Below are 12,715 nucleotides of genomic sequence, written 5' to 3'. Positions count from 1 at the left end.
AAGGCAAGGAGAATGAATTTTGCTAGGATTTATTGGGCTTGGATGGATAGGGCTGTTTTGTGGTGGCTCAGGAGAGGTCCGGTGGGAAGCTTTGCAACAAAAGTTGATTGGCCGAGTGGTAACGATGGTAGTGGACTAGTGGCATTTCAAGACTGGGGATCTTTGTAACAAAAAGATGAAATTTTTGTTACGGTGGAAAGGGAAGAGAATATGCAAGGTCGTGAACGGCTGGTTGACCTTTTTTTTTTTATTTTTTATTTTATTGGGTAATAAAGATGCATTGACAGCAAATAAATAAGTTTACAGAGTACGGCTGGTCGAATGTAGTCAGGGTTGGGAGTAGTTTGTCTAATAGGATTGAAGTCCAACTTGGACGGATGAAGAGCGGGACAATATAGTCCACTCAAATTGTTTCAAAAAGCCATCAAAAGTGCTAGAGTATGTGAGTTCATGATGAAATTAGATACTCTCTAGTTTTGTGTTCTCTTTATTTTTTCCATTCTATTCAAGTAGGAAAGAAAATACGTAAAGTTTGTTTGGGAGTTTAAGAAAGAAAAAGATCCCAGGATAAGTTAACTTGATCTTGTTTGTGAGTTTTTTTGAGACAGTAGCCCAGTTCAGACCAATCTCATTGTACGATGTAAGCTACAAAATTGTAACCAAAATCATAGTAAATAGACTAAAGGTTATGCTGGTGGATCTGATTGAACAGAACCAGTGCAGCTTTTATTCCTAGAAAGCAGGCAGCAGACAATGTGGTTATTGCTTAGGAAATATTACACACTATGAGGAGTTTAAGAGGGGGGGAAAAAGGCACAATGGCTGTGAAAGTTGATCTGCAAGAAGCGTATGACAAAATCAGGTGGAGCTTTTGAGGGAAACATTAGAGTTACCGGGGATGCCTCATGCATGAATTGTGTAGAGACTAGCTCACTATAGTTACTGTGGAATGGAGCAGCATTCAAACTTTCAATTAGACTGAGATAAGGGGAACTCCCCCCCCCCCTCTTATCTGTTTATGATGTGCACATATGATTAAAAGAGCTGTTCAGAACAAAAGTGTGGAAACCAGTAAAAGTTTCAAGCGATGGGCCTGCAGTAGCATACTTATTCTTTGCTGATTATTTGGTTCTCTTCTCCGAAGCAAGCTCAGAATAGGCAAAGGTGCTAAGGGAATTTTATGAAGTATCAGGCCAGAAAGTAAGTGTTCAAAAATCCCAAGCTATACTGCTCACTAAACGTAAGTGGGACAGTGGTGGAAAACACAAGGCAAAAAACAGGAGTGGAATCCATAAACAACCTGGGAAAGTACTGAAATGCCTTTACTTCATGATAGAGTCACTATGCAAACTTACAGTGAAATAATTGATAAAGTGCATAGAAGAATGACTGGTTGGAAAAGGGAATGTCTTTCATACGCAGGCAGGGTAGCTCTCATCAAGTTAGTGATCTCAGCAATACCATGCTACGCCATTCAAACATCACTGCGACCAAATTCGGTAGTTGAGGAGATTGAGAGATGTGCAAGAAGGTTCCTATGTGAAGAGGAAGAAGGCTATAGAAAATTGCATCAGGTGACCAAGAGTAAAGAGGGGCTGGGAATATGACGACTAGAGGTGGCCAATAGAGCATTCTCTGCAGAGTTAGGATGGCGAATGGTGAAACATAATACAGCACTATGGGCCCAAGTCTTGAGAAGCAAATACAAAAGGAACAAAAGCACCAACATGGGAAATTTAAAAGGGAGAAAATCTCATGTATGGAAGAGCATTATAGAGGGGAGAAAAGTGCTCAAGAGAAGGCTCAAATGGGGAGGAAACCAAATTCTGGACAGAAGTGCTCAAGATAAAGGATGGAAGGAGGTATGAAAGCAAAAGGGCCAAGGAAGATGGCAGTTTCATCTCTGAATTGCTTGAAAACAAAGACTGCTAACTAATGCAGAGAAAAGAAGAAGACACGCACGGGAAGACAGTAAATGTCAAATTTGTGGGAAGAAAACTGAAACAACATTGCATGTGTTGAGACTTGAGAGACTGCGAGTGGATAAACAAAATCTAGTATCGACTAGTTCATCCGGGTAAGTGGGTAGAATTTAAAAGCATGAGTCTGGTAGACTAGATTGATAGCAATCTGAAAGATGGAAGAATGGGAAGAATGGATAATTATGAGTGGCAGTTATTGTTCCAACTGATGACCTACCACGCTTGGACGGCAAGGAACCAATTTTACAGCACAGGGGAAAGCATCCAAATGAAAAAAAAAAAATACAGGCACTCCTCTTGCAACTTGCAAGCATGGTTCGAAGTCTCGGCCGAGACCGAGACGACTCGGCCGAGTCGTCACCGTCTCGGCCCCTACCGATACGATATCGTGACGAAACGATACCGAGATACTTGACTCGCCGAGAAATAGGCCAAGACATCACCGCGACGGATTGACTCGGCCGAGTCACACCGAGTCACTCCGAGTTATCCCGAGTCAAGACGAGAAAATTAGCCGAGTTACACCGTGACGGATTGACTCGGCCATTTTTTTTGCTATTTTTTATTATTTTTATTTAGCATACTTTTTTTTATATTATTAACAATTTTTAGAATATTAAATACTTTAAAATTTGCGTCTCACCGAGACCGCGACCGATATGCCGAGACCGATGTGGAACGTTCCGGACCGCGACCGTAACCGCGACCACGACTTTGAACCATGCTTGCAAGGGGATTACCTGCAGCAAGCAGGTAAAAGGATACACACAGGAAACTGAAAAGAAACCATTCACATTGCATGGAAGAGAGCCCCAGAGGAATGGATAAAGATCAATGTAGATGGGGCATGCAAAAAAAATCCAGGAGTTGCTGAAGCTGGGGGTTTAATTAGAGATCATCATGGAGTTTGGCTAGGTGGGTTTCTTGCCAATCTAGGAACAACTACCAATGTTGGAGCAGAGCTGTGTGCAATACAATTTGGATTGAAACTAGCATGGGACGTGGACTTCAGAAAAGTAATTCTTGAGATAGATTCTAAAATAATGCTAGAACTGTTAGAGAAGATGCCACCTGATTCCCCACACTACAATCAGATGATGCAAATAAGGAGATTCCGGAAGCAGCAGTGGGAATGCAAACTTCAGCACCAATGGAGAGAGGGAAACCATTGTGCTGATCACCTAGCAAATTTGAGTATAAACAACTCGGACCTGGGAGGGAAGTTCCTGGTTAATCCTCCAATCTATTGTGATTTACTCAATAAGGACTTGACTCTTCTCTTATAATATTCGAGTTTGAAACTTGCTACCAACTAAAGTGCCATTGATGCGTGATTTTTAAAAATTATTGTCAGTATTAAATTTCCGAAATTTGTGTGGGAGCTAGAAGAGTAACGTATGAATGCTTTTAAACTCAGTCTCATGAACTAACGCTTTTTAAAAATTTTTTTTTTTCCTTTATTTAGTGAAGGATGTAAAGGATAGATCGTGTAAGGGCAAAAAAGAAATATAGAATACAAATGAAACTTAAAAAGCATCCAGAATATCCTTTTCTTTTAACAAAAGAATACCAATTAATTGATATGAAATATTAATTGGCATTGTTAGTGGTGTACAGCCACTTCTATTCAACTTTTTATTGTGTTCTTGCTCATCGATCTAGGAATCAATTTACCAAAGCAAACCTTCTCACTAAAATCATTTTTCTTGTGTTACTTATGATTATAGTTATCTTAAATGGGATGATGATGATATCAAAGCTGTTTAACATGGTTGATTTTTTTTTTTTTTAAGTTTGGGAGTTTTAACGAAACTTTTCCCTTTTCTTTTTGGTGGAGAAATTAGGGATAATTTTATATGGTGTGTAAAACAATACGAACTTTGAAAGCTTTGTGCTTTGTTAAGAGAATATAAGTATTCTTGTAAATAATAAATTAGTAAGTGTATTCTTGTAAATAGTTTGTTAGGTTTGTACTCCTATAAATACTAGTTGGTCACTCATAATATGGTGACTAGATGTTTTCCTCCCAAAATACCTGTTAACATGGTATCAGAGTAAGAGTTCTAGGGTTCATGTTAAACATCTAACAAAAGTACTGTTCACGTCGCACTGTTCATCGCGGCACTGTTTACGGCGTTACTGTTCACGACGCACTGTTCACGCTATTACTGTTCATGGGCACTGTTCACGCCGTACTGTTCATAGCGCACTGCTCACGCGTACTGTTCACACGTCACTGTCATCTTGAGTTTTGACCCTGTCTTTGGTTTGACGTGCTATTCGTCATGGTTAAAAGGTTTGTTAATGCGGTTACTACTGATCAAATTGAATCGAGTTTTTCAGCACATGGGTCCCAGAAGACTGTTACTATATCTGAGGAAGATTATGTTAAATTCCTACAGTACCAAGCTACAAATCACGTATCTCTTCCCTCTGCTTCTTTAGCACAAAAAGGTAATGACTCATGGATTATTGATTCCGGGGCTACTGATCATATGTCAGGTACTTCTAAAATTTTTTCTAATTTTCAAGAGTCTACTCCCTTTCCTCATGTTATTTTAGCTGATGGATCTACCACTAAAGTTAAAGGACTAGACACTGTAGAAATTGATCTATCACTTCCGTTGTCTTCTGTTATTTACGTATCCAATTTGTCCTTTAATCTAATGTCTGTTAGTAAACTCACTAAATTTTTACAGTGTACAGTTACTTTTTCTCCTGATTCTGTTGTCATTCAGGATTTGAAGACAAAGAGGATGATTGGTGGAGGGCATGAGCATAATGGTCTTTACTTTCTCAATTTCAATGGTCCGATAGCATGTTCTGCTACTGTTTCTCCTCTTGAAATTCACTGTCGTTTAGGTCATCCGTTTTTACAAAATTTGAAAAAATTGGCTCATATTTTGAGTCAATTATCTTCGTTAGAATGTGAGTCCTGTCAGTTAGGAAAGCATCATCGTGTTTCTTTTGCTCCTAGAGTCAATAAACGGGTTTCTGAACCCTTTTTGTTAGTTTATTCTGATGTTTGGGGTCCTAGTCGAGTCACTTCAAAGTTAGGTTTTAAATATTTTGTAGTCTTTGTTGATGATTTTTCCAGAGTTATATGGTTTTATTTAATGAAAGATCGTTCAGAATTATATTCCATTTTTTGTGCATTTGTTACAGAAATAAAGAATCAATTTGGTGTGCCTGTACGTATACTTCGCAGTGATAATGCGAAAGAATATTTTTCCACTCCTTTTAATACCTTCATGACTAAGTCTGGTATTATTCATCAGTCTTCTTGTCCTCACACTCCACAACAGAATGGAGTTGTTGAAAGAAAAATTGGACATTTAATCGAAATTGCTCGAACACTGTTGTTGCACATGAATGTGCCCAAACAATTTTGGAGTGATGCAGTTCTAACTGCATGTTATTTAATTAATCGCATGCCATCTAATATTCTTGGAGGTCAATTACCTCACTCCATTCTTTTTCCTCATGAACCTGTGTTTAAATTGCCTCCTCGTATTTTTGGATGTGTGTGCTTTGTTCATCAGCTTGCTCCCGAGATGGATAAATTAGATTCTCGTACTATTAAGTGTATTTTCTTAGAATACGCACGAGCGCAAAAAGTATATAGATGTTACAGTTCAGTTTTAAATCGATTTTTTACTTGTGCTGATGTTACTTTTTTTGAATCCACTCCATATTTTATCAAACAAAATATGTCCTGTGAGTTAGACAAGTGTCCCTCTTTTTTCTCTCCTGTTTTACCAGTCCCTTCCCCTTTATTACCTGAGTTATCTAGTCCACCAGATTCCATAGCACGATTATCTCGTCCTCATCTTCAAGTTTACTCTCGTCGTTCCATAGTTGAGAAAGTTCCTGATATGCCACGCACTTTACCAATTAATTCTCAATCTTCAAATCCAGGTATGACACCTTCCTCTGAGTTAGATCTTCCTATTGATTTACGCAAAGGTAAGAGATATTGTACTTCACATCCTATTTTTAATTTTGTTTCTTATTCTCGTCTCTCTATGTCATATTCTTCTTTTGTTGCTTCCCTTGATTCTATCTCCATTCCTAAGTCTATTACCTATGCTCTTAATCATCCTGGTTGGAGATTAGCTATGCAAGAAGAGATGTCTGCTTTGGAACAAAATGGTACTTGGGATCTTGTCCCTCGTCCTTCAGGTAAGACTGTTGTTGGTTGTAAATGTGTGTACACTATAAAAGTGCAGTCTAATGATTCTATTGATAGATTGAAGGCTCGTCTGGTAGCTAGAGAATTTACTCAAGTGTATGGAGTAGACTACTTAGAAACATTTTCTCCTGTTGCAAAGATTACTTTTTTATCTCTTTGGCAGCAACTTATAATTGGCCATTGCATCAGTTGGATGTGAAAAATGCATTTTTGCATGGAAATTTGGAAGAAGAGGTATATATGGAACAACCTCCTGGATTTGTTGTTCAGGGGGAGAATCCGCGGTTGGTTTGTCGTTTGAAAAAATCCTTATATTGATTGAAACAGTTTTCGAGGACTTGGTTTGGCATGTTTAGTAGTGTTGTCATGAAATTCGGTCTGACAAGATGTGGAGTAGATCACTCTGTATTTTATCGGCATTTTAATGCTGGTAAAATTTTATTAGTTGTTTATATGGATGACATTGTGATTACAGGTGATGATGTTGTGGGGATCCATAAACTTAAATCCAATCTGCAGGCAAACTTTCAAACAAAGGATTTAGGTCATTAACAGTATTTTTGGGTATTGAGGTAGTTCAGTCTAAATATGAGATTTATTTATGTCAAAGAAAATATGTACTCGATATGTTGAGTGAAGTTGGGATGTTAAGTTGCCGACCTGTGGATACTCCTATGGATTCCAATGTGAAATTAGCAAGAGATCAAAGTGCATTACTTGATGATCCTAAGCAATATCGAAAACTTGTGGGTAAATTAAATTATCTCACTGTAACGAAACCTGACATTTCGTTTGCAGTGAGTGTTGTGAGTCAATTTCTTGACACCCCTCGTACTAGTCATTGGGATGTTGTTATACGGATTCTCAGGTATCTTAAGAGTGCTCCTGAAAAAGGGTTGCTGTATCAAAATCATGAACACACTGATATTGAAAGATATAGTGATGCAGATTGGGTTGGTTCTGCCTCAGATCGAATATCGACTACAGGATATTGTGTATTTGTTGGTGGTAATTTAGTGTCGTGAAAGAGTAAGAAACAAACAGTTGTATCCAGATCAAGTGCAGAATCTGAATACCGTGCTATGGCTCACACTGTGTGTGAATTGGTTTGGTTGAAGAGCATGTTACTGGAACTTGGGTTTGAGCATAAACAGCCTATGAATTTAGTGTGTGATAATCAGGCGACTGTTCATATTGCGTCTAATCCAGTGTTTCATGAAAGGACAAAACATATTGAAGTTGATTGTCATTTTATTCGAGAGAAATTGCTTGACGGGGTCATCAAGACATCTCATGTACCGTCTGTAGATCAATTGGCTGATGTGTTTACCGAGAGTTTAGGGGGCTCTAGGGTGAAATACATTTATAACAAGTTGGGTGCTTATGATATATATGCTCCAACTTGAGGGGGAGTGTTAAGAGAATATAAGTATTCTTGTAGATAATAAATTAGTAAGGGTATTCTTGTAAATAGTTTGTTAGGTTTGTACTCCTATAAATACTAATTGGTCACTCATAATATGGTGATTAGATATTTTCCTCCCAAGATATCTGTTAACATGCTTATTAAAGTTTATTTATCATGGCATAAAACAATCAAAGTTACCATAATCTAATAAACTTATATTGATTTAGATTAACACAGCAGAAACAACAGGAAAGATGGGAACCACCAAAGCCAGGGGTGGTTAAGATTAACACTGATGCAGCCATCTCAAATCAATCAGTAAGAGCAGGAAAGGGAATCATAGCAAGGAACTGGACTGGAAAGCTGATGAAAGCAAAAGGGATAATGGAACGCAAGAATGGAACAGTGATTGAGAAAGAAGCTCTGGCAATAAGAGATGCGCTTATGATGACCAAAGCTGCAGGATGGACTAAGATAAGTCCAAGTAGACTGCAAATCTGTGGTCGACCAAATCAATGCAAGCCATGTTCAGGACCTTTGCAGTCTTAGAGGATATTGAGGAGATGAATGAAGATTTTGAATAGTACAACTTCTTCTTTGTGTATAGAGCAGGGAATATGTGTAGTTATACACTAACTCAAAATGCAATCAAACTAGTACATGACATAGAATGGGACAATGAGTTCCCAGCATGACTGATGAATATTGCTAGGAAAGAAATGAGGGCAGTTGCCCCTTTTTATAATTAATACTTGTACTATCAAGTATTAATAGTATATAAAAGTACTATTTCTGTTTGTTGAAAAAAAAAATAAGGAACTTATATTGATTATCGAGTTCATTAGGAAAATCTGCATCCCTGATTTGTCAATGTCACCACCAAAGCCATTGCTGCATTCCTTTTAAGCAAACAAGTCATTTCGATGCAACATGGACGGCAATCCATGATTCGTTTCCATCAATGCCTATTTGGGATCTTTGTAGTTCAGTCTAACTAATAACTGATTTTGCACCGATTTTGTTTGGCCGTATTTTTGGTAAAAGTTTTAATGTTAAAGGGGGTTAGTTTTTGGTAAACAAGTGAACAATCGTTGGAATAATTTACAACGGGCATACTGGAATTCTTTTAACATAAAATGTAATTGGTGTGTCAAATTGCCAATAAGTCCCCTTTTTATTACGCAGTACACAATGCACATTATTGCATGACAAATAGTGTAGTACTACGGTAGTATTCTATCCGTTCCAATTATTTGGTTCTATTTCGAGAATCCAATATTTTAAAAATAATGTGTTTGATTGTGATATTTGTGTTTTTTTTTTTAATTTTATCTTTCACAAAATCAAATTTTAAATTTAAATAGTAACATGTATATAATTGAAGGGAGAGGTTATATAGAAAGCGAAACAAAAAATTGTTTAAATTTTTTCAACAGATTAAATATTTTAAAATAAAAAATAAAATATTTTCAATGGAACGGAGGAGGAGTAATAGTTAGACAAAAAAAATAAAACCTTTATGACAAAGAAAAGAAAAATCTTTAAAAAGGTAAATAAACGTTTTCTGTACTGGGCCTACTGGCCTTTCGTTTCACTTTGATTGCCGTTTCCATTTCCCGATGGGGCTACCTTTCTAACATCTAATCTAAAGGACCGCCCAATTCAAATTCTTGAATTGCCACAACAGATGATATTTTGATTAAAAATTTCTTGCCTTTGACCCCACTCCTAGAAGACCGTTAGCTACAGCAACAAAAGCCAGACAAAGAAAATAAAGGATACGAGAGAAAATGAAACAAGGAAAAATGGATCAGATGCTGAAATTCAGCTTGTTTTCTGCTTCCACCAAACAGAGAGAGAGAGAGAGAGAGGAAAAGCAACTCTGAATAAGAAGATTTTGAATAGGCAGAACAGAAGTAAGTGATGCAGTGGGCTGAGAAACCACATTGAGCCCTTTCAATTTGACGCTGAAAGCAGCCGCAGTAGCAGACAGAGTGCGCTGAAACGATGTCGTGTTCTCCTGAGAAACCAAATGGTAACTCTCCATTGAAGCTGTGGATCAAGAACAAGAAAGTTCTCAACAATGTCTTATTTACCATGCGCCTCCAATCTCTTACCAAACAGCCCCAAACCCCTTCTCTATTGACCCCGCGACCACACAAGACCGAAGGCTTCACTTTCCCTGAACTTGTCTCTGATAAAACCTCACTCCTTCCTGATGAAATCCTTCTCCAAATCCTCTCAAAGCTTCCTGATTCACAGAGGAATTCCAATTCCCTCGTATCCAAAAGGTGGCTGAATCTTCAAGGCCGACTTGTAAAGTCTGTAAAGCTTCTTGATTGGAACTTTCTTGTATCGAGTCGCTTATTTGTCAGATTCCCAAATCTTGTTCATGTTGATTTAGTTGAAGGGTCTCTAACGTCGCCCCGAAACTCGGGTATTTTATGCACTCACAAGGTTGCATCTTTTTACGTCGACACTGATACTGAGCCCAAAGGCTCTCTTGCTTGTGAAAGATTTATGCTACATGCCGATGAAATTGACCTGGGCTTGAGGAATTTAGCTAATGGATGTCCAAATTTGAGGAGGCTTGTGGTGCTGAATGCTAGTGAGATGGGGCTGTTGAGTGTGGCTGAGGAGTGTCCAACCCTCCAAGAATTGGAGTTGCATAGGTGTAATGATCGGGTTCTTCGCGGGATTGCAGCATTTCAGAATTTACAGATATTGAGATTGATTGCAGATATCGATGGTTTTTATAGCTCAGTGGTTTCAGATGTGGGGTTGACTATTTTGGCTCAAGGTTGTAAGAGGTTGGTCAAGCTGGAGTTGAATGGATGCCAGGGGAGCTATGACGGGATTCGAGCTATTGGACAGTGTTGTCAAATGCTTGAAGAGTTGACTTTTTGTGATCATAAGATGGAGGATGGATGGTTAGCAGCTCTTTCTTATTGTGAGAATTTAAAGACTTTAAGGTTTTTATCTTGTAAGACTATTGATCTGAATCCAGGACCTCATGAACATCTGGGATCTTGTCCAACACTTGAAAGGTTGCACTTCGAGAAATGTCAGTTGCGGGATAAGCAGAGTGTCAGGGCATTGTTTGTTGTCTGTCAAGGAGTGAAGGATATTATTTTCAAAAACTGTTGGGGCTTGAACAATGATATTTTCAGCATTACAACTGATCTGAGGTAGCATTCTTCTCCCCGTTTATCTTACCGTTCCCTCCCTGTTGAAGTAGTTTCTTTTTTTTTTTTTTTTTGAGTCCCTCCCTGTGAATTTAGTTGCAGGTTCCAGCATTCCTCTTTCTCCCTGCTGCATTGCAACATTCTTGACTTAGAATTTTAATATGCAGGACTAGTCTAGTTAGTCCAGTGTACATGTAAATATAATAGTCACTGTCTTAAAGACATTTTTGACTTGAAGTTTTAGAAGACTAATGATAGTGAAGTTGATTTGGCCTTTATACCAATTTAGAAAACGAGAAGATACCAGAATAGTAACCTGGTTTCAAGCATTTTTCATCATAAGCATATCAAAAAAGATATTTTGCTTCAAGAATCTGTTAGTTTGTGAAGAAGAATCATGTTATCAGACGTTCAATTCACGGGATCTTGTTTGCAGGAGTGTGAAGTTGCTGTCTTTGGAAGGTTGTCCGGTGCTAACAACAGCTGGTCTAGAGTTGGTGGTTATTTCCTGGATGGAGATTCAGAGTCTTAGAGTAGTATCGTGTAACAAAATAAAGGATACTGAGATATCTCCTGTGCTTTCGTATTTGTTTTCTACTTTGAAAGACCTGCAGTGGAGACCAGATACAAAATCTCTTCTTTCAGCTAATCTTGTAGGGAGTAGAATGGGAAAAAGGGGTGCCAAATTTTTTAAGAAGACGTGTGACTGGAAGGCACTTACTGGTGCTTAGCGTTAATGACATTAGACAACTTGGGCTCCTGTCATCTTGTTGTACTAACGATATTTCTCATCCATTTGCATGTTTATCATTGCTTTCTTATGCAGAAGACGTGACAGGTTGTTGTAAACATGTAAAGACTCTTTCTTCTCTCTGTACCGGGGAAAGCTTATTCCCTTTTTGTACAATGTTGTTGAAAGCCACCATTATGCAGCTGCTTCAACTCGGCAATCACAACAGATTTAGAAGTGCTTGTACCTTCTTAGTATGAACTTTTTCGCTGTTTTGTATTTTATAGCTTATTCCCCTCTGTATAATGTTGTCCAATTTCAATACTACCATTATGCAGACGGTTCAGCTTAACAGTCCCAACAAGTGTGGGGCTGCTTGTGCCTTCTTACTTAGTACTGCATAAACTTTTTCCTTATTTTGTAGACTGTGACTTGTATGAATTGCTAATAAGTTGGATTTACTAGTGCATAAAGAGCACTATTGCAGTTTAGATCCTCCGCTTGAATGATTGGCTTTACTTAGTAGGTAAGCTAGCCTGTGAATCCTCCAAATCGGTATGAATTGCTGTCTCTACTTTCTGATTGGCTTTACTTGAAAGAATTGCTGTCTCCACCTGTTTTCAAATAGGGGTATACTCCTGATTGTAAAATTCTCCACCACTGCAAGTGCAAGCACACCTTGATGTCTATTATCGCAGCTGTGATGTAGCACACATCGTGGATAGCGTGATAATTAATATGGCTAAAAGGGTTATGCAGGCAGATGCATCTTAAGACTAGTCTGCAAGTGTCTCAAGGAACGCTCAGCATATGCTAATCCAGATTAAAATGTTAACCACGATGACCCTGCCAAGATCCTCTCTATTTTTTTTCTGCTTAAAAGGAAAATTCGATGTTTAGGGTGTAACATGGCATCTCAAGTCCATACAGTTATGAGGTGGGTCTTACTCGAGCATGTCATTTTGGAGTGGCTGCAAATTATGAAAATGAATCTAATCTTATGTTCTTCATTGACGTGCAAGAGAAGAGTGAACTTCAGAAAGGAAGAGGCTTCTGTGGGTAGTCCGGCTAGTTCTTCATACAGGTCCTGTAATCAATTTCTGCTTGCTATCTCGTTATGCGTCCTTCGACTTCGAGTAAGGTTCTATACCGTATTAGGAGATTAATCTGCCCGAAAGATTGGGATACACTTAAGTGAAAAAAACAAAACAAAACAAA

The 12,715-nt window shown here is 38.2% G+C and overlaps 1 protein-coding gene across 1 annotated transcript; it reads left to right on the top strand.

Annotated features, from left to right (window-relative positions):
* The first annotated feature begins 9,169 nt into the window (after positions 1-9,169).
* Positions 9,170-11,988, top strand: LOC113725169 (F-box protein At5g51370-like). Its single transcript, XM_027248169.2, has 2 exons — positions 9,170-10,770; positions 11,204-11,988. Exons 1-2 carry the CDS (start codon positions 9,590-9,592, stop codon positions 11,496-11,498), a joined length of 1,476 nt encoding a protein of 491 aa, XP_027103970.1. The 5' UTR covers positions 9,170-9,589; the 3' UTR covers positions 11,499-11,988.
* The last annotated feature ends 727 nt before the right edge of the window (positions 11,989-12,715 follow it).

Source organism: Coffea arabica, chromosome 2c (assembly GCF_036785885.1).
Source record: "Coffea arabica cultivar ET-39 chromosome 2c, Coffea Arabica ET-39 HiFi, whole genome shotgun sequence".
NCBI lineage: Eukaryota > Viridiplantae > Streptophyta > Magnoliopsida > Gentianales > Rubiaceae > Coffea > Coffea arabica.
Note: the sequence above shows the minus strand (reverse complement) of the source record. Positions and strands in the feature narration are given on the sequence as shown.

Excerpts from the sequence above, each read along its gene's own strand:
- LOC113725169 (XM_027248169.2), top strand. The coding sequence starts at position 9,590 with ATGTCGTGTTCTCCTGAGAAACCAAATGGTAACTCTCCATTGAAGCTG. Across the intron at positions 10,771-11,203 it reads AGCATTACAACTGATCTGAG|GAGTGTGAAGTTGCTGTCTT; the intron begins GTAGCATTCTTC and ends TCTTGTTTGCAG.